Here is a 22,183-nt window from a genome sequence, read left to right as displayed (position 1 = left end):
GAGAACACTCAGCGGCTGTAGGTGTTCATCAACAGACGCCTTCGGTATATAGTTCGGGCCTGATGGCCTCACAGTTGGATCGTCGTTGTCACCAGAGGCCGATACCCGAGTAGCACACTTGTCATAGACAACTTTCTGTGACTCATAAGGGACTAAATCGAGTCACATGAGAGTTGCTGCAATGGAAATAAAACCTGAAACAAGTTGCAGACTACCTACTTAAATTTTAATTTAGAGGAGAAATTTCACTTGACTGCTATCCATGCGAATAATTTTCTGCAGCGTCTCTCTCTGACGTTTCATCGGCAAATTTTCTAGTGGATGATGTTGGCATCAATAGCAACTAAGTACAGTTTACTTGTCGGATTCTGATTTTAGATTTATTAGATTTCAGTCACTAACAAATGAAATGACGGAAAGTGTTGATTTAGTGATTAGAAAGGCGCATGATTAAAAGTAAATTGATTATTTTTATGGCCAGAAATTTGACATAAGAGACATTTGACAATTGTGTGCCTGATTGAAAACTTAAAATGGCTTTGGTCCTTAAAAGAACTAAAGAACTGATTGTGATTCGAGAGATGATGATAGACAATAATTCTTTTTACTAGAATAGGTTCTTTTCCATCAATTCGAACAATGAGTTAAAATCAAATCGGTAATATTTCTCTTCCCGTGATTATTGTGATCCTGAAAAGGGCCTTTGGGTTTAATAGATCCGCATCATTTCCTCAGCGACACCAAGCTAAATGTAACTCGGATGCTGTTTGCATGTGAGGGAATCGATCTATATAGGTAGCTGTACTTTGATTTCATCCGCCGGCAGTTCTGCTTCCACTTGCTGTTCTATACAACTGCTGCTAGCTTCTTCCCCTTTTACTGCTTACGACCAGCCAAGAAGAAAACGCATCTGATCGCTTCGAAATGTTTAACAAATCAACACGCGAGAATTTTTTTTTTTAAATTCACTTTTATTAAATTTTTTCTCTTTAATTCAAAGGTAATTTGACATGTTGAGTGGTTAGCTGATTTAGCTTTACAGCTCTAGTTTTTCTTTTCTTTTTGTATTTAAAGATATCATATTTTGCCTAAGCCTAGTTAAAGAGATCATCAGTAATGACGCTTGATTTTTGAATTGAATAATTTTATAACCTACCTAACTACAACTACTTAAAATGAATACCAGTTATTAAATAACCAGGGTTTTCTTCAGGTTTTTTTTTCAACAACCATTTTCTATAACGAACATACCGAGCGTGAGAATTTGCTCAAATCGAGTTTTACAGCTGCGCAATCTCGCTGCTAGTTGATTAAGTATCAGCGCTAGTTGCTCTGGTGTGTACAGCGGAGCAGATTCTACTCTCCTTCGTTTTGCCTCTGGAATCCAGGAGGGGTTGATGGTAACCATTGCATGTTTGTTGAGGATGGTGCAATAGCCGAAGCTGGTGTCTCACGATGTCGAGGAGTTAACTCGGGAAAGTTTTGGGTGTTGTACGCCGGTGGTTTTTGTCTTACCGGTTGACTCTTCTTGCTGGCCTTTCTTCTAATCTCAACAAATTCCGTTCGTTTGGGGCACTCCTTTGCGGTGGCTTCATGATTATCACCGCAATTAGCGCACATAATATCTATCTGCTCCATGTCAGGATTCTTGGCGATAATGAAAAAGAGGCACTTCTCGGTATGATGGTTATCGCCGCACTTAGTACACCGCGGAGCCAGATTGCAGTTCCTGGTGCCATGTCCGAAGCTGCAGCAGTTCAAACATTGCGTCACGTCCCTGTGTTTTGGTCTGTATCGTTGCCATTCTACGACAATGCTGTCGATTACCTTCACTGTACTCAGTTCCTTGAATGAAATGGAACCGTGTTTCAAATGAACCAAGTAGAGCTGGTCACGGTATTTGCGTGTTTTGTCCTGTCTGGTGATTTTGTACACACCGGTGGGAATCAGTCCGTTTTCCATTAGTAGCTTCTTCAGTTCCTCGACGGGGAGATCATCGAGGCCACGTAGCACAACCTTCAGCGGCTTGTCGCTGGGAATGTCATGGGTGAAATATTCATATTTGTTTTGCCTCAGAACATCCAGCAGTATGTGATGCTGGGGCTTCGAGTCAGCTGTCAGCTTCAATCCATCCGAACACAGCTTGATGGTGCATTTCAAAGTGCCTTTTGCGATATTATCGCGAAGAGCGGAGCGTACAATTGGGGTGTTCCCCTTGACAAATATTGGCGGGCACTTCTCCTTCCGCTCGGGCTGACTGTCACGGTGTTGCAGTTTCTGTTTCTTCTTAACCAGTGGATCACCTGCATCATTGTCTTGCAGAGCGGAGTAGATGTTGTTGATAAACACCTTCTTCCTCGCGCCTTTGTTTGCAACCGAATCGGCTGCCGCGTCACCCATAACGGGATTGGAAGCAACACTCGTTAAAGCGTGCACTTTCAAGAATATCGAAGCGGGACGAAATAGAAAACAAAAGATAACCACGAAGCAACCGATTTGATCGGTAGTCGGGCACTGCCTCAACAACACGCGAGAAGGAAAACGTTGTGTTAATCTATATACATAAAAATGAATTTCTGTCTGTCTGACCCTTATAGACTCGGAAACTACTGAACCGATCGGCGTGAAAATTTACATGCAGAGGTTTTTGGGGTCGGGGAAGGTTCTTAAGATGGTTTGAGACCCCTCCCCCTTTTGTAAAGGGGGGCTCCCATACAAATGGAACACACATTTCTGCTTAACTCGAGAACTAATCAGAGAATAAATCAATTTTAGGCGAAACAAAGTTCGTCGGGTCTGCTAGTATCCAATAAAATTAAACCAGAAGCTCCACCCATACAATGGTAACATTTACTAAGGGGCGGGATTCCGGCGACAGACGATGAGAAAGTCATGCCTTCTGAAACCATTTGGGTGGGGTTCAGCCAAACCGCACCAAGCGGCTTTTTCACTGACTTGTAATATTTTGGTCGCAAAAGAAAAACGGAAATTGTTTTACATAAATACATGCGTACATTTGTTGTAGGATATTCTCAGTTATGGCGTTGAACGATGTCCGATGCGATTTGTGAATAATTGAATCTGTTACACGAAAACCTTGGTGAAAAAGTTGGAAATTTTTCATTGGCGCTTGGTGTGATTTGGCAGAACCCCGGCCATTTGATGTTAAAGCGCTTCTCTAAATAACACAGTGTTGATAGAGAGACAATTTCCTTTTAGATCAATATAGTGTGTAATGTGTAATAGTGTGTACGTGCTTTTGACCGTTTAACGAGTTTCGGTCTACTGAGTAAAACATAAATAATCTTAAAATTGGGCGAAGTCATGGATTCGAAGCATTTGTACAAAGTCATGATTTTGCACACATTTTTTGAACTACTCTGCTCAATTAAATCGAGAGTGATACTCTACGTATTTGATAGTACTTGGTTGATTCTTCTTCTTCATATTGGCATTACATCCCCACACTTTTACAGAGCCGCCTCGCAGCTTGATGTTCATTAGGCACTTCCACAGTTATTAACTGCGAGGTTTCTAAGCCAAGTTACCATTTTTGCATTCGTATACAGGAAAAATTCGAAATTGAATTTTTTTTTATGCCAAATGGGATCTGGTGTTGACTCGACGTTTCTTGCAAGACATTTGGTATCAAAAAAAATCGTTTTCCTGTACTCCCTTGAGAAATTTTCGTGTTTCAAAATACTCAAACTTTGACAGCTTTCCTCAAACACTTAACGAAGTCCGATTGAGCTGAAATTTTGCTTAGTGACTTTTTTCGAGGAGATGAAACTTTTGAGCACTATCCGTTTTAGAAATTCGATGGTCAAATTTTTCCCGTACATTCCATTGGCACCCTAATGCGCATCCAAGAAGAATTGATTCCCTGGTCACAACGCCTGAATTTATTTTGCTCTAGTAGACTAGGTCCTCAGGCATAATCGATTGTTAATTTTCAAAAATCCACCGCGATCATAGCGATCCTATGGGGCAAAAAAAATAAACCAGCGTGTCTTTATATAGGGAACTGTCCGTTTTCCATCTCACTGTACATATATTCATCTCATCGCAAAACAAATAAATACAGAACCAATTTCGTCGCTTCTTTTTTGTTAACATGGGTGCTCACTGGTGAAAAAAAATTATAAAAATAAGAAACAAACAAAATTCCTTTTCATTGCTTTGTTTTTGATAGGATGGAAATAGGAGCTATGGGATGAAGTGCTGAACCGTTCCCCTATAACATATTGTGCCTTGCAACACAATGCAACTTTCGTGATGATTTTCCAAGGTTTCCAAAGATGTGTAAAATTTATCGCAAAATGATGGTAACCATTGCATGTTTGTTGAGGATGGTGCAATAGCCGAAGCTGGTGTCTCACGATGTCGAGGAGTTAACTCGGGAAAGTTTTGGGTGTTGTTGTACGCCAGTGGTTTTGTCTTACCGGTTGACTCTTCTTGCTGGCCTTTCTTCTAATCTCAACAAATTCCGTTCGTTTGGGGCACTCCTTTGCGGTGGCCTAATGATTATCACCGCAATTAGCGCACATAATATCTATCTGCTCCATGTCAGGATTTTGGCGATAATGAAAAAGAGGCACTTCTCGGTATGATGGTTATCGCCGCACTTAGTACACCGCGGAGCCAGATTGCAGTTCCAGGTACCATGTCCGAAGCTGCAGCAGTTCAAAAATTGCGTCACGTCCCTGTGTTTTGGTCTGTATCGTTGCCATTCTACGACAATGTTGTCGATTACCTTCACTGTACTCAGTTCCTTGAATGAAATGGAACCGTGTTTCAAATGAACCAAGTAGAGCTGGTCACGATATTTGCGTGTTTTGTCCTGTCTGGTGATTTTGTACACACCGGTGGGAATCAGTCCGTTTTCCATTAGTAGCTTCTTCAGTTCCTCGACGGGGAGATCATCGAGGCCACGTAGCACAACCTTCAGCGGCTTGTTGCTGGGAATGTCATGGGTGAAATATTCATATTTGTTTTGCCTCAGAACATCCAGCAGTATGTGATGCTGGGGCTTCGAGTCAGCTGTCAGCTTCAATCCATCCGAACACAGCTTGATGGTGCATTTCAAAGTGCCTTTTGCGATATGATCGCGAAGCGTGGAGCGTACGATTGGGGTGTTCCCCTTGACAAATATTGGCGGGCACTTCTCCTTCCGCTCGGGCTGACTGTCACGGTGTTGCAGTTTCTGTTTATTCTTAACCAGTGGATCACCGGCATCATTGTCTTGCAGGGCGGAGTAGATGTTGTTGATAAACACCTTCTTCCTCGCGCCTTTGTTTGCAACCGAATCGGCTGCCGCGTCACCCATAACGGGATTGGAAGCAACACTCGTTAAAGCGTGCACTTTCAAGAATATCGAAGCGGGACGAAATAGAAAACAAAAGATAACCACGAAGCAACCGATTTGATCGGTAGTCGGGCACTGCCTCAACAACACGCGAGAAGGAAAACGTTGTGTTAATCTATATACATAAAAATGAATTTCTGTCTGTCTGACCCTTATAGACTCGGAAACTACTGAACCGATCGGCGTGAAAATTTACATGCAGAGGTTTTTGGGGTCGGGGAAGGTTCTTAAGATGGTTTGAGACCCCTCCCCCTTTTGTAAAGGGGGCTCCCATACAAATGGAACACACATTTCTGCTTAACTCGAGAACTAATCAGAGAATAAATCAATTTTAGGCGAAACAAAGTTCGTCGGGTCTGCTAGTATCCAATAAAATTAAACCAGAAGCTCCACCCATACAATGGTAACACTTACTAAGGGGCGGGGTTCCGGCGATAGACGATAAAAAAGTCATGCCTTCTAAAACCATTTGGGCGGGGTTCAGCCAAACCGCACCAAGCGGCTTTTTAACTGACTTGTAATATTTTGTTCGCAAAAGGAAAACGGAAATTATTTTAAGTCAAATCATGCGTACATTCGTTGTAGGATATTCTCAGTTATGGCGTTGAACGATGCCCAATGCGATTTGTGAATAATTCAATCTGTTACACGAAAACCTTGGTGAAACAGTTGGAAATTTTTCATTGGCGCTTGGTGTGATTTGGCAGAACCCCGGCCATTTGATGTTAAAGCGCTTCTCTAAATAACACAGTGTTGATAGAGAGACAATTTCCTTTTAGATCAATATAGTGTGTAATGTGTAATAGTGTGTACGTGCTTTTGACCGTTTAACGAGTTTCGGTCTACTGAGTAAAACATAAATAATCTTAAAATTGGGCGAAGTCATGGATTCGAAGCATTTGTACAAAGTCATGATTTTGCACACATTTTTTTGAACTACTCTGCTCAATTAAATCGAGAGTGATACTCTACGTATTTGATAGTACTTGGTTGATTCTTCTTCTTCATATTGGCATTACATCCCACACTTTTACAGAGCCGCCTCGCAGCTTGATGTTCATTAGGCACTTCCACAGTTATTAACTGCGAGGTTTCTAAGCCAAGTTACCATTTTTGCATTCGTATACAGGAAAAATTCGAAATTGAATTTTTTTTTATGCCAAATGGGATCTGGTGTTGACTCGACGTTTCTTGCAAGACATTTGGTATCAAAAAAAATCGTTTTCCTGTACCCCCTTGAGAAATTTTCGTGTTTCAAAATACTCAAACTTTGACAGCTTTCCTCAAACACTTAACGAAGTCCGATTGACCTAAAATTTTGCATAGTGACTTTTTTCGAGGAAATGAAACTTTTGAGCACTACCTGTTTTAGAAATTAGATGGTAAATATTTTCCCTACATTCCATTGGCACCCTAATGTGCATCTAAGAAAAAATTATTCCCTGGACACAACGACTGAATTTATTTTGCTCTAGTAGACTAGGTCTTCAGGCATAATGGATTGTTAATTTTCAAAAATCCACCGCGATCATAGCGATCCTATGGGGCAAAAAAAATAAACCAGCGTGTCTTTATATAGGGGAACTGTCCGTTTTCCATCTCACTGTACATATATTCATCTCATCGCAAAACAAATAAATACAGAACCAATTTCGTCGCTTCTTTTTTGTTAACATGGGTGCTCACTGGTGAAAAAAAATTATAAAAATAAGAAACAAACAAAATTCCTTTTCATTGCTTTGTTTTTGATAGGATGGAAATAGGAGCTATGGGATGAAGTGCTGAACCGTTCCCCTATAACATATTGTGCCTTGTAACAAAATGACGACTTTCGTGATTATTTTCCAAGGCTCTCAAAGATGTGTAAAATTTATCGCAGTAAAAACAGTACGTGGTATCAAAGCTTTCATCGCCAGAATACACTACTTTGTTGCCAAATTTTCAAAATTTCAAAATTTCAAAGTAGCTTTTTTTCTAAAGGTATATTTTTCTTAGGCGACTATCTGGCGATTATACCCTCCGATGACAAAGGTGAAAGGTGCGTGAGAAAAGGCTTTGTGAAAATGATTTGCGTATCATATGCAGGAAGTCGTGTTTGAAAAACATGCTTGATCAATGGCTTCTAAAAAAAAACTAAATGACACGACGCTGCTCATTTTTGCTAACGAGGGTGTTCATTTTTACTGTAATTCAGTGCTCATAACTCTGGTAAGATTTGTAAAGAGCATCCCTAGCAACATTTTGGTTTAATGCTGGTTTTATCACACTCTTGCAGTGTAAATTATGGCCTTTAAGGACGTTATTAAACTAAAAATGTTACTTGGGATGTCCGTATGATAAAAGTTCGAGAAAAAAATCTCCTTAAGGCTCAAGTAAAGTTGAGCGATGAAAAAAGCTTTCAGAATGATTTACCATCAGCGGTGTGTCGTCTGTCTCTTTCCGTCCTTCGAAAAACTATGATTGTGACACATACTGCAACACCGAGAAATACCACAAGCACTCATTCAATAACTACGGATTTATATAGTGGTTTGATACCAATTGTTTTTCCTTCTTAATGAAGATCATGGTGTAATTTAAAACAAACCCAAAAAATTAGTGTGGAAGTGAATAAATTGGTCGAATTTTGAAAATCTAAAGTAAAACAACAATATACTAAGGGGGTCCCGTAGCGTAGTTGGCTACACGTTCGCCTTACAAGTGAATGGTCATGGATTCGATTCCCAGCCCCTCCACCAAACCCTCGTCAGTCGCCGGATGCGCAGCCTATGCGGTGGCGTATTGGGGTGCGCGCCTTACCGACACGGCTGCCTGATGACGACTGACAACTTGTTCTTCTAGGAGGTATTCCTCCAACGTTACCCTGATAAAATGGTAACCAAACAATGCAACGATCATTGGATACACGACGTGGACAAAACGGATACAATGGACTCACGACGAGATGGACCAGCAACGACAACAACAATGAATGATGGAAAAATCTTGAAATAGATTCTTCCAACTCATAATTATTTGGCCACCTATTTTTTTATTAATAACTTTTATACTAAAGTCTGACATTTTAGAAATTATGGTTTATTAGAATTCTGGATTTCTAATAAGAGTTTCAAAACTTTTCTCAGAATGCCACGTCGAGTTCAAAATTTCAAAAACTTTATTTAAATTTGTTATTAAACCATAGTTTAATAACAGAAAAAATAGTATTTTTAAAATATCTACATAATTTACTGGGATTTCAACTGAATCTATTGCTTATAATAGGGGGTTTCGGCTTTAACCTGAAAATGTTGATAATGATGGAGATCCAAACCAGGCATTGCATTTTATCCCATCATTCGATCTTCTGAGCAAAGATACTAGGGGGATTCACTTAACGTCGTAGGTTGCTGTGTATCTGTTTATGGAAATGTTTCATAGGTGATTTGAAATATGTCCCTTGTGATTGAGTGTGAAACATTTCTATAATCAGATACGCAGCAACTTACGCCGTTAAGTGTATACCCCTACTGATGATATCCAGGGATATTGATCTTAGTTATCTATCTGCTCAGTAAACAAAGTGCAATGTTCGCCATGGAGAAACATTTTTTCACTGTTTTTGTGCTACAACACCCTCGCAACGTGAACAAACCCCGAAACACGCTGGCTATCTGGATCATCATTGAATGCTCAAATGATAATAGGGGTTTTCACTAAACGGCGTAGGTTGCTGCGTATCTGTTTATAGAAATGTTTCATAGGCGATTTGAAATATGTCCCTTATGATTGTGCGCGAAACATTTCTATAATCAGATACGCAGCAACCTTTGCCGTTTAGTGAATACCCCTAATATCTTTCCAGAGTGCTCTTTGATTAGGGATAATATCTTTGCATAAGCAAAGATAATATCCTGTGCTCAGATGATATTGCAATGCCTGATCCAAACTTCCGGATCGAAGCTTTGGCAATGTTTTAAAATTTTCAACATTTTCATGTGACTGAAAGCCGAAAAACCTAATTATAATCTACATAATTTATTTACTTTATATTTTTCAAACAAATGGCCATATCAAAGATTTATAAGCTTTGTGAGTCCAAATAGTGCACCGCCTATGAATCAATTAGATCATTTTATATCATTCTTTTGCTGTATGTATACAGAAAACATCGAGCTCATATTAAACAACAAATATTGTAATTATCAACATAAATTTGTGTATCAACCAGGGCTTCGACTATTCTTTCGATGAGACCAAAGCAAGCGTTTTTCAGGCCCAGCGAGAATTGGTTTTCGTTGTTTATGGTGAGGAACATTCATTTACCTACCAATCTTTTCCCTGGTGCTAGGTTTATAAGACAAACGAAAATTATGCCTATTGAATGAAATTCCTTTTTCGTTTATCAACAACAATTTTATACCTTGTATGGTCACGTTGGGAATCGAACCCAGAATATTAACAATAATACCCTTAGAGATGCGCCCATACTAGCCATACTACCACGCTATTTGCATGTGGCTATCAGCTTATTTGTTCCACAAAGGCTACAATCGTTTGCATTACTGATGGAACCGAAAAAGCTCGGATATGAAAGAAAACGAACAAACAAACCTTCCGCAGCAATCGAACGAGCGAAAAATAGTTACCACTCTCCAGGCTGTATGATACCATGGTCACATTGCTAGCTTTTGGCTGATCCAATGAATACCATCCTCAATATCCAGCTCCGGGGTAATTATGAGAGTGTCACAGTCCCTGGCCTCTTGCTTCCATCCTCTCCCTCCTTACGAAGAAGATGGGCGTGGCTAGTAGCAGTAATCTTCATGCTTTTGTTGTTTTTGCCTTTTCTTTATATCTGATAGCATTCCAGATAAGGATTTCAAAAATAAAACACTAGTTTTTGAGCCATGAATTATATCATAACAATGCTTATGCAATTTGTAGCTCTATTCCCGGTTTAAAACTTCATACAAAAGTCACTATTTGGTCATCGTAGGTCAGGTCACTAAAGTCACTATTTTGAACGGCATTCATCGCTACCAGCCCTGGTTTCGAAATATATTGCAAGTCTGATTTTTCTATTCTAGTGAAGCAAGTATCCGGGATTGCTCGATTGCAGTTTACTCGTAAACCATATACCCATTGGTCGTTGAGCTTTGTTGGCGATCCAACGGTCGACCTTGAAGTCCAATCACAGTTCCAGGGTCGCCAGATGCAATCAAATGTGACGAGCCTGATTTCAAACCAAATCCGCAAAGCGATCAGACGAAAACACACCTTGCCAAATTATAAGCTAAGGTAATTGCCCATTTTGCAATGTTTGAATCTTTGCAAGTCTAATAACTGAATTAATTCTTATAGATATAAGCCGTTCTTCAACCGCGTGGAGGAAGACTACGATCTCAATGAAATTACACCGAACGGATCATTGGAAGTTGTAGTAGAAGAAATATCACGGCTGAATGCCCCTTCAAGGTTGTCCCATGTGTATTGCACAGTCACTTTGGCTCACATGCCATGGGTGTTAGCACGGCAACAAGATGACAACAATATGATCGTTTCCTTAGATTTGGAAATTCACAAAGCTAAAAACCAACAAATCGGTATAGTATTTAAGCAATCCGATCAACTGGTTATCATCGAAGCCGTTATTCCAAACACTCCCGCTTCAAAGGCTGAACTCAAACGAGGCGACGTATTACTTTCCATTCAGGGAAAACGCGTTTCCACCATCAATCAAGTTGCTAAAATAATCAAAGCCCTGAACAGGCCAATGTTCATTCTACGAATTGAACGAATAGTGTCTGGTACCATTAGAAATGACGGCCTAATTGACGACCTCGATGATTTCGAAGAAATTGATCCCAATCTGAACATTACATTCACCAAAAATGTAGATTTGGTTCAGATTGGTACTGCCGGGAAGGAAAAGCCGAAGTTATCTCGCAAAAATTCAAAAGACAGCGGAGGGGAGTCCAGTCATTCCAACACACCAGGAACGACTCCCGTAAAACGGTCTGATGCCGCGAAGGAGCAGAAAAAAGATGATACTCCGGTCAAACGTGCAGCCGATGTTGGCACTACACCAAGTGATAGCTTCCCTCAGCACTCGTCAATAGATTGTGAGTTCAACTCATTCATTCGTATGGGTGACTTATGCAGCTTCCAGTTGATGGAGAAGTTCTCCTACATGAACGTTAACGTTTTCGGAAAAAGCAATGAGGAGCATCGATTGTTAGGCTATTTGAACATTCCTCTGAGCAGTATTTTGATAGAATGTAGCGAATCTCTCTTAGGTCATCATCTGAAAAAATATTCTTTGTTACCACCGGAAGCAGTTGATGTGTAAGTAATCTTCGAAACTTTCGCAGAACTTATTCCGTATCTAATGAACTTTTCTTTCCTTCAGATCGAATCATCCATTGTCCATGCAGTCCGGATTTGATCAAAATTATTGCTACGGTGACATCTTACTATCATTTGTTTGGAGTGGATCATCCGTCAGTAGTGCAACATCAATTAAAAACAGCACGGAGAACATAAAAAAGCTCAAGCTCATTAGCATAAGCAAAGGATCAGCGGATAAGGCTGACGAAGACAAAACTGACGGCAGCACAGATCCTAAAACGCCATCTACTGCCTCGGCAGTACAAACCCATGACTTCATTCGGACTCATTTCCATCGTACAACGCAATGTGACTATTGTGGCAAAAAGATCTGGCTCAAAGATGCCGTACAATGCCGGGATTGTGCCATGTGTTGCCACAAGAAGTGCATTAACAAATGCCAGAGTTCAACGGTTTGTTCGGCTAACGAAGTTGCCACACAATCAGCCTCAGTTCCAGGGCCAGAATTTCGTGTAACGGAAGCCGAATCACCCACCATTGAGGTGGATGACTTCGTCGACATAGTCGAAGAGCAACAGCAAGCAAAGTCCCGTTTGGAATCCCACCGACAGAGTTTTAGTGATTTGTTAGCACAAGGATTGAAGCGTGTTAATTCGGCGAACAATCTTGCGATACCCATGGTATCTTCTCTTAATCAGAGCAGTAAAAGTTTGCCACCTACACCACAGCATACCCCTCGCAAACAATCCCTGGCAAACGTGAACGCAAACCCATTCGCGATTGTTGCTCAGAAGCTCGAGAACTTGCCGGAAAATATTGGCGAGTTTCAGATGGATCAGATTGTGGACCTCACAGAACCGTTGATCGAGTATGGTTCATCGGACACGCTCATGGCGCTAGCCAAGAGTACAAGCAAATCAATCTACGCCGACTTGGAGCCGGACCAGCGAACCGAGAAGATCAACAAACTGGTGAGCGCTACTCCGACGATGGGTGTTGTGCTAGCTCCCCGGATGATGGTTCCGACTGTGTCTCATATGGGTCTTTTCGGTAATCTCTTTCCAGCTTTCCAAGCTGCATATAGCATTGGATTGCGAAACGCTCAATCAGTCGGCATTGAGCGCAACAAAGGAAGGCGTGACAAAAGGTAATATGGTTCTGACAAGGTGTAAAATCGTCTCAGCTCGCAATCTCGCGTTCAAAGGATGAATTCAGAAAGGGAATTTCTCACCTTTTTGCTTTCGTATAAACTCACAATAGACAGCATTTCGATAGAGGCTGTCTATCATGAATTGCCACAAGATCAACAGAGCGGACTTGTATTTTATGATAAATTCCTTCAAAATTACTCCACGGGGGGCTAAAACACCAAGATTGTTTTCTACGTGCTAGATTCTTTGTACAATACGGTTTCATTCATTTTGGAAACGTCTGAACAAATCTTAAAGGGATCAAGTGGTAGGTAGGGGTGATCAGAGCAACTTGGGCCACCTAAGGAAATCCGAAAAGCACTGAAAAGCTAAAAAAAATCATCATTCAAATGGAGGTGACTTATACTAGGGAGTGTTACCTTTCATATTACGTCGATGAATGATGAAAAATGCATTTGGAAATTGTTGGAAAGCACTTTTGAAAATATATTGATTTTAATGTGTGTTCTCGACTGTACGAGGCAGTATGGGCCACCCATCCAAAACGTTTTTTTTTAGAGAGAAAGTATCGTAATATGGATGAATATGATATTCCTAAAAAAGTTTAGAGTATTTCATAAAAAAAGATATTTATTAACCGCACAATAGCGGACCGAACCGATTTGCCACTCTTCATCGTTTGATCGATCAATTGATCGATGGACCATGGCGTAACTAGCCCCGATGCCTAGGGGGGTGCTATAGTCCTTTCATGTATTTTCTCTATATTGAGCTTCTGAAGGCAATCCACCAGGGATTCCGACAGCAATGTTTCAGGGAGTCCGGAGGGACTCTTTCAGGAATCTTTCAGAAATTCCATCGGGAATGCTTCAGAGAATCCGACGTGAATACCCCAGGGATTTCATAGGCAATGTTCCAGGGATGGAGAAGCAAATCGTCGAAGAACTCCGTAGCAATCTGTCGAGGGACTCCGAATTAAACCTCCTGGGATTCCGTAAAGAATTCTCCAGTGATTCCGAAGGGAATCCTCCAGGGATAATGACGTAAATCGTTGAGGGATTCCGAAGCAAATCATCGAAGGATTTCGAAGCGAATCGTCGAATGATTCCGAAGTAAATCGTCGAGAGAGTCCGAACTAAATCTCCAAGGAATTCAGAAGCAAACCGTCGATGTATTCCGTAGCGAATTTTTGAATGATTCCGGAGCAATTCGTCGAAAGATTTCGACGAAAATCGTCAGAGGGATTCCGAAACAAATCATTGAGATATTCCGGGTCAAAACGTCGAGAGAGGTGTCCTACGAAAGGCTGAATACTCATAAGGCTGAACTCAAAAGGCTGAAATCCCAAAAGGCTGAAGGAATGAGAAGGCTTAAATGTATCGCAAAGCTGAAATTGATGAGATGAAATGAATCCCAACCATACGATATGTTGTACCAACTATGTTGAGTGGTTGGATAGTGGAGAATGAATAATGAATAGAGAATGATGAATAAAGAATTAAAAAGAATAAATAATAAAGAAAAAAGAATAAAGAATAAAGCATAAAGAATAAAAAATAAAGAATAAAGAAAAGAGAATAAAGAATAAAGAATAAATAATAAAGAATAAAAAATAATAAGGATTGAGAATAAAGAATAAATAATAGAGAATAGAGAATGAAGATTAAAAAATGAAGAATAAAGAAAAGAGAATAAATAATAAATAATAAAGAATAAAGAATAAAGAATAAAGAATAAAGAATAAAGAATACAAAATAAAGAATAAAGAATAAAGAATAAAGAATAAAGAATAAAAATTGCACAAAGAAGAAGGAAGGAGGAAAGAAGAAGGAAGAAGACGGAAGAAGAGAGAAAGAAGACGGATGAAGTGAGAAGGGAAAATAATGAAAGATTGAAGAGAGAACATAGAAGAAGGAAGAAGCGAAAAGTAAGATAAGGATGGAAGAAGGAATAATGATGAAGCGAGAAGAAACAAGGAACAAGGGAAGATAAAGAAGGAACAAGAATGAAGAAAAAAGAAAAGGAAGAAGGTAAAAGAAAGAAGAAGGAAAAAGGAAGGAAAATGAAGGAAGAAGAAAACAGGACGACAGAAGAAATAAAGATGAAGAAACAAGGGACAAGGAAGAAAAGAAAAAAGAAAGGACGAAAAAAAGAGAAGGAAAAAAGGTTGAAAGAAGGTAGAATGAAGAAAGATGAAGAATAGATAAGGAAAAGGGAAAAAGAAACTAAGAAAAGGAAGAAAGTAGAGGAAAGAAGATAGGAAGGGAGGAAAAACAAGGAAATGAAAGAAGGAATAAAGAAGAAATAAAGAAATTAAAACAAGGAAAAGGAAGAAATAAGAAAGCAAAAGGGATGAATGAAGTAAGAAGAAGAACAAAAAAATTAAAGAAAAAGAAACCAGAAAATAAGAAGTTGGAAGAAGAAAGAAGGAACATGAAAGGCAGAATAAGGAAGAAGGAAATAGGAAATGTTGAAGAAGAAAGAAGGAAAAAATGAAAAACGTGGAATAAAGAAGAAGAAAGAAGAAAACAGGGAGAATGAAGTAAGAATAAATAAGGAAAAAAAGGAGGAAGAAGAGAGAAGAGTAAAGATTAAAAAATAAAAAATAATAAAATAATCTTGACAAGAATCAAAAACCAAGATCAATAAAGTCTTGTTCCTTTCTATGTTACCTCAACATTTTTTTAGCTGTATAATAGACTAAAAAAATAGAATTCCGTTTAAAATTGAAAGACAACAACGTTAAATGTGAATTTTTCCACTATTTCAGCCTTATGAGAATTCATGTCGGATTCTGGTGAGATTTTTTCTCGGATGCTGATGAGAATTCTTCACGAATGCTGATAGGAATTGTGGAGATTTTCATGCTGCTAGGCAAGCAAAAGACTGCTGATAAACGGTCGCCCCAGTCCGTGATGGTTGACCACATGTCTTTCTCTTTGACTGCTGAAGAAGTACCACAATTGCTTTGATTGATACTTTAGTGGCTCTTCCGTAACACGGTAGATCACTTTTGCGTGGTGTTTTACAGTGTAAGATCACCAAATAGAGCCCTAGCTTAATCCAACTTTTGAGCTAGGGCAATAAGTTGTGGTAATTAAAGATTCATCGTATTCAGTCCTCGCTACCAACAGCAGTGTTTGAAGTATAACAACATTAACTTTACCCTGCAGATAGTTGAAAGACTCGAATTTCCACCGTTTGAGGCTAAACTGTATGCAGCGAAAGCAACTTTCCAGCAATTAGTTGAAAAAACCTGGGTGCCCATCCTAGGCTAGGTTTTGTAGATAGAGCTAAATCCCTTTACTTTACTGGCTTTACTGTTGATATTCTAGATGTTGCTAGGGCTCCGATGCATGGTCAAATAACAGTACACAGGATTTTGTTTTTACACGATTTTTTTTCGCTCGTATTTTTGATCGTGTGACTTCAATTTACCAAAAAACTCTTCGCAACCAGTGATGGGAAATGTCAAAAAAAATGTCATGGGGTTGCTATTACTAATTTGCTAATAACTTTTTTCAAAAGTCTTTTACAACTCGGATTTTTTTATTAACATGTAATGCTTAAAGGATCCTACAACTTTGCCAAACAGGTCATTGTTCTAAATATACAGTGTGAGGCATGATAACGAATTTTAAAAAATGTCACGGAATGTCATGACATTAATGTCATTTGACACTAATTCGGCTCTCACGCCGCCATTTTCAGTTTTAGAGCAATGACCTATTAGAAAAAGTTTAAGTATCCTTTGAGTGCTTTATGTTTATATAAAACATACGATTGTAAATTACTTGTGAAAAAAGTTATTAACAAATTAGTCCCATGACATCGATATGACATTTCCCGTCACTGATTCGCAACATGTTTCAAAAAATCCAGAATAAATCGAAGAAAAATCACATAATTAATATGCGTTAAGCATTTAGGATGAGCGGAAAATTGAGAAAATGTAAATCGTGTAAAAACAAAATCCAGTGTATTGCTGTTCTGTTTTCTCAAGAAAGGATTGATTTTCGTTTGACAAGGGCCGCGCCTTAGATTAGATTGCTCTCTGTGAAGGGCAGGGATTGCAGAAATCGCTCTCAATAGATAACGAACGACGATAAAAGGGAGGCAAAAATCTCTTCGAATCATAAATTTTAGCATTCAGCAGTTCGCACAAATTCGTAGGTGGTACAAGCCAAGATTATTGTATGAGAGTAGCATCACTTTCATCCGTTACCACAGATATTGATTTTGGACTAATCACTAACTCTTAGATGGAAGCAATGTGCTCTACAATAGTCGAGATCTGTCCTGGCCACGTCCTTGCGAATGCTGAGGAAAGGGAAGGATGATTTGTTGGACACCTACTTAAGAAAGATGCAGAGAACTCTACGACCTCTCATAGGTGCCACGGGAGGTGTTTTTAGGATTGTGTGGAAGGCTATTAACAGTAGGAATCGTTCTGGTATAACGTGAAACACAGAAAGAACTAAGATAGAAATACAAAGTAGGAAAGGGTCGAGCCTGGAATTGAACCCACGACCTCCTGCCTATAAGGCAGAAACGGTAGCCACTAGACCACCGAGCTCGTCTATCTCTTCGAATCATAAATCAGTCCATTATCTTAACAGCTACCGATAAATTTCTCTCGCAGTATGCTTACAGATGTCACAAATTAAATGATTACTTCATCGTTATGATAATCGATTAATTTTGAATCGATTATCACCCAACGATTAATCGATTCAATAATCGAGAAGAATCGGGAGTAATCGATTAGCTACTAATCGATTAATCAGGATTTTACGACATCATAAGGATGTCGCAAATTAATTCATTACTTTGATTAATCGATTCATTGTTGTGAAAATCGATTAATTTTGAATCGATTACTATCCAACGATTAATCAATTCAATAATCGACACGAATCGAAAATAATCAATTAGTTACTAATCGATTAATCGGGATTTTACGACATCTCTAGCTATGCTACTTATCTAGAGTGTATACAGACATGATAAAGTGAAAGATTTTCTCATTCTCCTTTGGATTCAAACCCTGGTGAAGGGTCTAAATAGCGGGACCTTGGCATTAGCTCTTAAGAAAACAAAACAAAAACTGTATCGAAACCGATACTGCCGTAATCTGAAAAAGTGACGTATACGCCATTTTCCAAAAATGATGTTAACGAGTAATATTCATCGAGCTGTTTAACAGAAAAATGGCAAACATGCATGTTGTAATTTGGCGCTTACGTCACTTTCTCAGATAACGGCACACTCGGGATACGAATTACGCTACAATAGGTCTAATAATTGGTCGCACGGGCATATCCGAGTAGGAAAAAGAAAAAGTTGCTCTCCGTTGTTGTTCATATCAAGTTTATTCTGATGTTTTGAAATCAATTAACATTCCATAATTAACACATTTGTCTTCTTCTAATTTCATTATGATACGGTGCATATGGGAAATAACTGCTTTGTCTTCAAAACTTTTTTAGTAAATTGATATTGCAAAGAAACTTCAATTTAAAGAATTTTGGAACTCTAAACAAACTATTTAGGTTTGAAAATAATTCTCTCTTATCTTATGTTTCTTAATTCTGAATTAATTTTAATCGTATGCAAATTTAACGCATTCAAGTCCCTTATTTAAAAATTATAGTATATAAAAATTCCTAGATTTCGTATAAAAACCCTTTTTCTTTGCATTTTACTTCGAGTCCAAAATTTAAAAAAATATATATATATTTAAAATTGCTACCACGTTCGCTGCTTACCTACTGGTCCATTAATGTTCATAAAGCCTGTTTGTGGCAACGTTATTTTTACAAACGTTACACCAGGCGTATGCCGCAAAAACTCCGTCGAAATCCTAAAATATTCTAGTCATTCATGAAGTCAAAAAAGCATGAGGGTGGAATTATTAAATTTATCTGGAAAACAGATGAGCTCGATCTAACATTGACAAATGCAACCTCCTGGCGGATCGTTTCCAGCAAGTTTTCAACGACACTAGTGCCTTCTCAAGTGAGGGCGGCACTCATTGACACATGGATTGGATATATGATTGAATTGGTCATCGGTAAGCTGAAATATTCCAACACTGGAGGTCCTGATGGTATCCCGCCGTGTATTTTGAATAAATGTTCTACTGTGTTAATCTTACCGCTGCTGTCAAAGATCTTCAATCACTCCCTACGTCAAAGTACATTTCCTGAACGTTGAAAGTTGCCTTTCATGTTCCCTGTGTACAAAAAAGGTGACAAGCCAAACGCGAAAAACTACAGAGGCATCACATCTTTGTGTGGTTGTGCTAAAATTTTCAAAATAATTATGAATGACGCACTGTTTGCTGCCTGTAAATCGTATATATCACCCGATCAGCATGGATTCTACCCTAAAAGGTCGATCTCAACTAATCTCGTTCCGTTTGTATCGTTGTGCCTACGTAATATGGAGCCCAAGTGGATGCAGTGTATACAGATCTGAAAGATGCTTTCGATCGGGTTGATTCACGGTATATTGCGAAAAAAGTTAGGCGTCTCTCCAGATCTGGTACGTTGGTTCGGTTCGTATCTGAAAAATCGCAAACTTTGTGTAAACATTGGGTTGGCGCAACCCGAAAATTTCACATACTGCTCAGGGGTACCCCAGGGTAGCAATTTGTGGCCGCTATTGTTCGTAATTTTCTTGAACGACGTTGAATTCGTCCATCTGGATGCCGAGTGTTTCATGCCGACGATGTCAAGATATTTGCTGTAATCCGACACCTTAAGAATTGTTTGCAGCTACAGCAGTTCATCAACGATTTCAGCGAATGGTGCAATAGAAACTTCCTCACGCTGTGCAGCGTGTTGATACTGCACGGGATCTTGGCATCATGCTAGATACAGCTTTTACCTTCAAATCACACTATTCGGATATTTTTACTAGAGCATATAAACAATTGTGGTTCAACTTTAGGATTACTGATGAATTCCGGGATCGTTCACTAGTTCGATCTATTGTCGAATTTGACTCAGTTGTTTGGAGCCCATATCAGAGAGTTTGAATATCAAGACTGGAAAGCGTGCAAAATAAATGTATTCGCTATGCTCTACGCCAGTTTCCTTGGGACGATGCTGTTAACCTACCACCTTAGGAACACGGATGCCAACTGTTGGGATTAGATACTCAGGACAGACAGATTCTGGAGGAGAAGGACGCAGCGCGGGCGCTGTAGCATGGCGCTGAGAGTACAGGCCGTAAAAGTCAAGGGAGCAGAGGAGATGACTACGTCAGTTCAGCGGACGATGGAAACCATTTCGGAAAAGGTATTGGAGGGTAACCGCCCCTTCGGTGGGGTTTGATCCCACGACCCCAGTTCGCATGACAGGTGCTTTCCCTACTAAGCTACGAAGGACCTCCGTCGTCCACCGCAGCTTAGCGGGTACTGATGAAACCAAATTCCCAGCACCAGGTACCAGCCGATCTCTCGCAATACATTTTCAGAACTAACTCTCTCAAATGTATTTTTGTACACAATGTCAACCAAGTAGGATGAGTATTTAATATTGTCCGGCTCCTACACACTTGCTTCATCAGCAACGGCGCTCAATGAAGTAGGGTTGTGTGAGGTTGTGCCAGTTTGGTCGTCAGATCCCAACACGACCACACAAGCGAAGAGATCGCCACTCGAGATCAGTACATTCAAGTTAATTGCCTTTATGCCGGGTATTAAGCCACCTGGAGTGGAAATTAATTACTATGTCTGAAACTCGATTATGCATATGTACAACATGTGATAGATTTAGTTCGGAAAAGGTATTGGAGGGTAACCACCCTTCGGTGGGGTTTGATCCACGACCCCAGTTCGCATGACAGGTGCTTTCCCTACTAAGCTACGAAGGACCTCCGTCGTCCACCGCAGCTTAGCGGGTACTGATGAAACCAAATCCCCAGCACCAGGTACCAGCCGATCTCTCGCAATACATTTTCAGAACTAACTCTCTCAAATGTATTTTGTACTAATGTCAACCAAGTAGGATGAGTATTTAATATTGTCCGGCTCCTACACACTTGCTTCATCAGCAACGGCGCTCAATGAAGTAGGGTTGTGTGAGGTTGTGCCAGTTTGGTCGTCAGATCCCAACACGACCACACAAGCGAAGAGAGATCGCCACTCGAGATCAGTACATTCAAAGTTAATTGCCTATATGCCGGGTATTAAGCCACCCGGAGTGGAAATTAATTACTATGTCTGAAACTTGATTATGCATATGTACAACATGTGATAGATTTAGTTCGGAAAAGGTATTGGAGGGTAACCGCCCCTTCGGTGGGGTTTGATCCCACGACCCCAGTTCGCATGACAGGTGCCCCACCGAAGGGGCGGTTACCCTCCAATACCTTTTCCGAACTAAATCTATCACATGTTGTACATATGCATAATCAAGTTTCAGACATAGTAATTAATTTCCACTCCGGGTGGCTTAATACCCGGCATATAGGCAATTAACTTTGAATGTACTGATGGAAACCAACCAGCTCCCACCTTGAGGGAAGTTAAGGATGCCATCCAACAGCTAAAGACCAATGAAGCAGCTGGTAAGGATTATATCCGAGCTGAGCTCATCAAAATGGGCCCGGAAAAGCTGACCACTTACCTGCACAAACTGATAGTCAAAATCTGGAAAACTGAACAGCTACCGGAGGAGTGGAAGGAAGGGGTTATATCACCTACAAACCGACGTGCCTTCCCATATACAGTTCTTCAAAATTCGTGGCAATTTATTCCATCAACTCCATCTGTGCGATGATGTACACAACAGCTCTCACGTGTGTGTGGGCAAACTAGTGCATGCACTCTTCGATGATTTTTATCAGCTGTCGAATAATAATCAATATTCGGGGTAACATTCCATCTGAGAATGAGACTGAATAGATCTATGACAAATTATGGACAAGAACAGCCCTGAGAAGCTTACCAAACTGATCAAAGCAACGGTGGATGGTGTGCAAAACTGTGTGAAGATTTCGGGCGATCATTCCAGTTTGTTCAAATCGCGCCGGGGACTAAGACAAGGTGATGGACTTTCGTGCCTGTTGTTCAACATTGCGCTAGAAGGTGTCGTGCGGAGAGCCGGGTCTAACAGCCGGGAGACGATTTTCAACAGATCCAGTCAATTTATTTGTTTCGCGGATCACATGGACATTGTCGGCCGAACACTTGCAAAGGTGGCAGAACTGTACAGTGTACAGTGTACACCCGCCTGAAACGTGAAGCAACAAAAGTTAGACTGGTGGTGAATGCATCGAAGACAAAGTAGCTTGTGGGCGGAACCGAGCGCGACAGGGCCCGCCTGGG

At 40.0% G+C, this 22,183-nt stretch overlaps 1 protein-coding gene across 7 annotated transcripts in view; it reads left to right on the top strand.

Moving 5' to 3' along the window:
• Positions 1 to 22,183, top strand: part of LOC134219966 (PDZ domain-containing protein 8) — a 74,964-nt gene that overhangs the window by 47,190 nt on the left and 5,591 nt on the right. For all 7 annotated transcript variants that reach the window (XM_062698879.1, XM_062698877.1, XM_062698876.1 and 4 more), the window contains exons 5-8: positions 10,435 to 10,645; positions 10,709 to 11,692; positions 11,757 to 12,666; positions 12,761 to 12,842. In XM_062698879.1, the coding sequence (XP_062554863.1) occupies positions 10,435 to 10,645; positions 10,709 to 11,692; positions 11,757 to 12,666; positions 12,761 to 12,842 (2,187 nt within the window). The remainder of the gene's footprint in view (positions 1 to 10,434; positions 10,646 to 10,708; positions 11,693 to 11,756; positions 12,667 to 12,760; positions 12,843 to 22,183) is intronic.

This window comes from Armigeres subalbatus, chromosome 3 (genome assembly GCF_024139115.2).
Source record: "Armigeres subalbatus isolate Guangzhou_Male chromosome 3, GZ_Asu_2, whole genome shotgun sequence".
NCBI classification, from domain to species: Eukaryota; Metazoa; Arthropoda; class Insecta; order Diptera; family Culicidae; genus Armigeres; species Armigeres subalbatus.
Note: the sequence above shows the minus strand (reverse complement) of the source record. Positions and strands in the feature narration are given on the sequence as shown.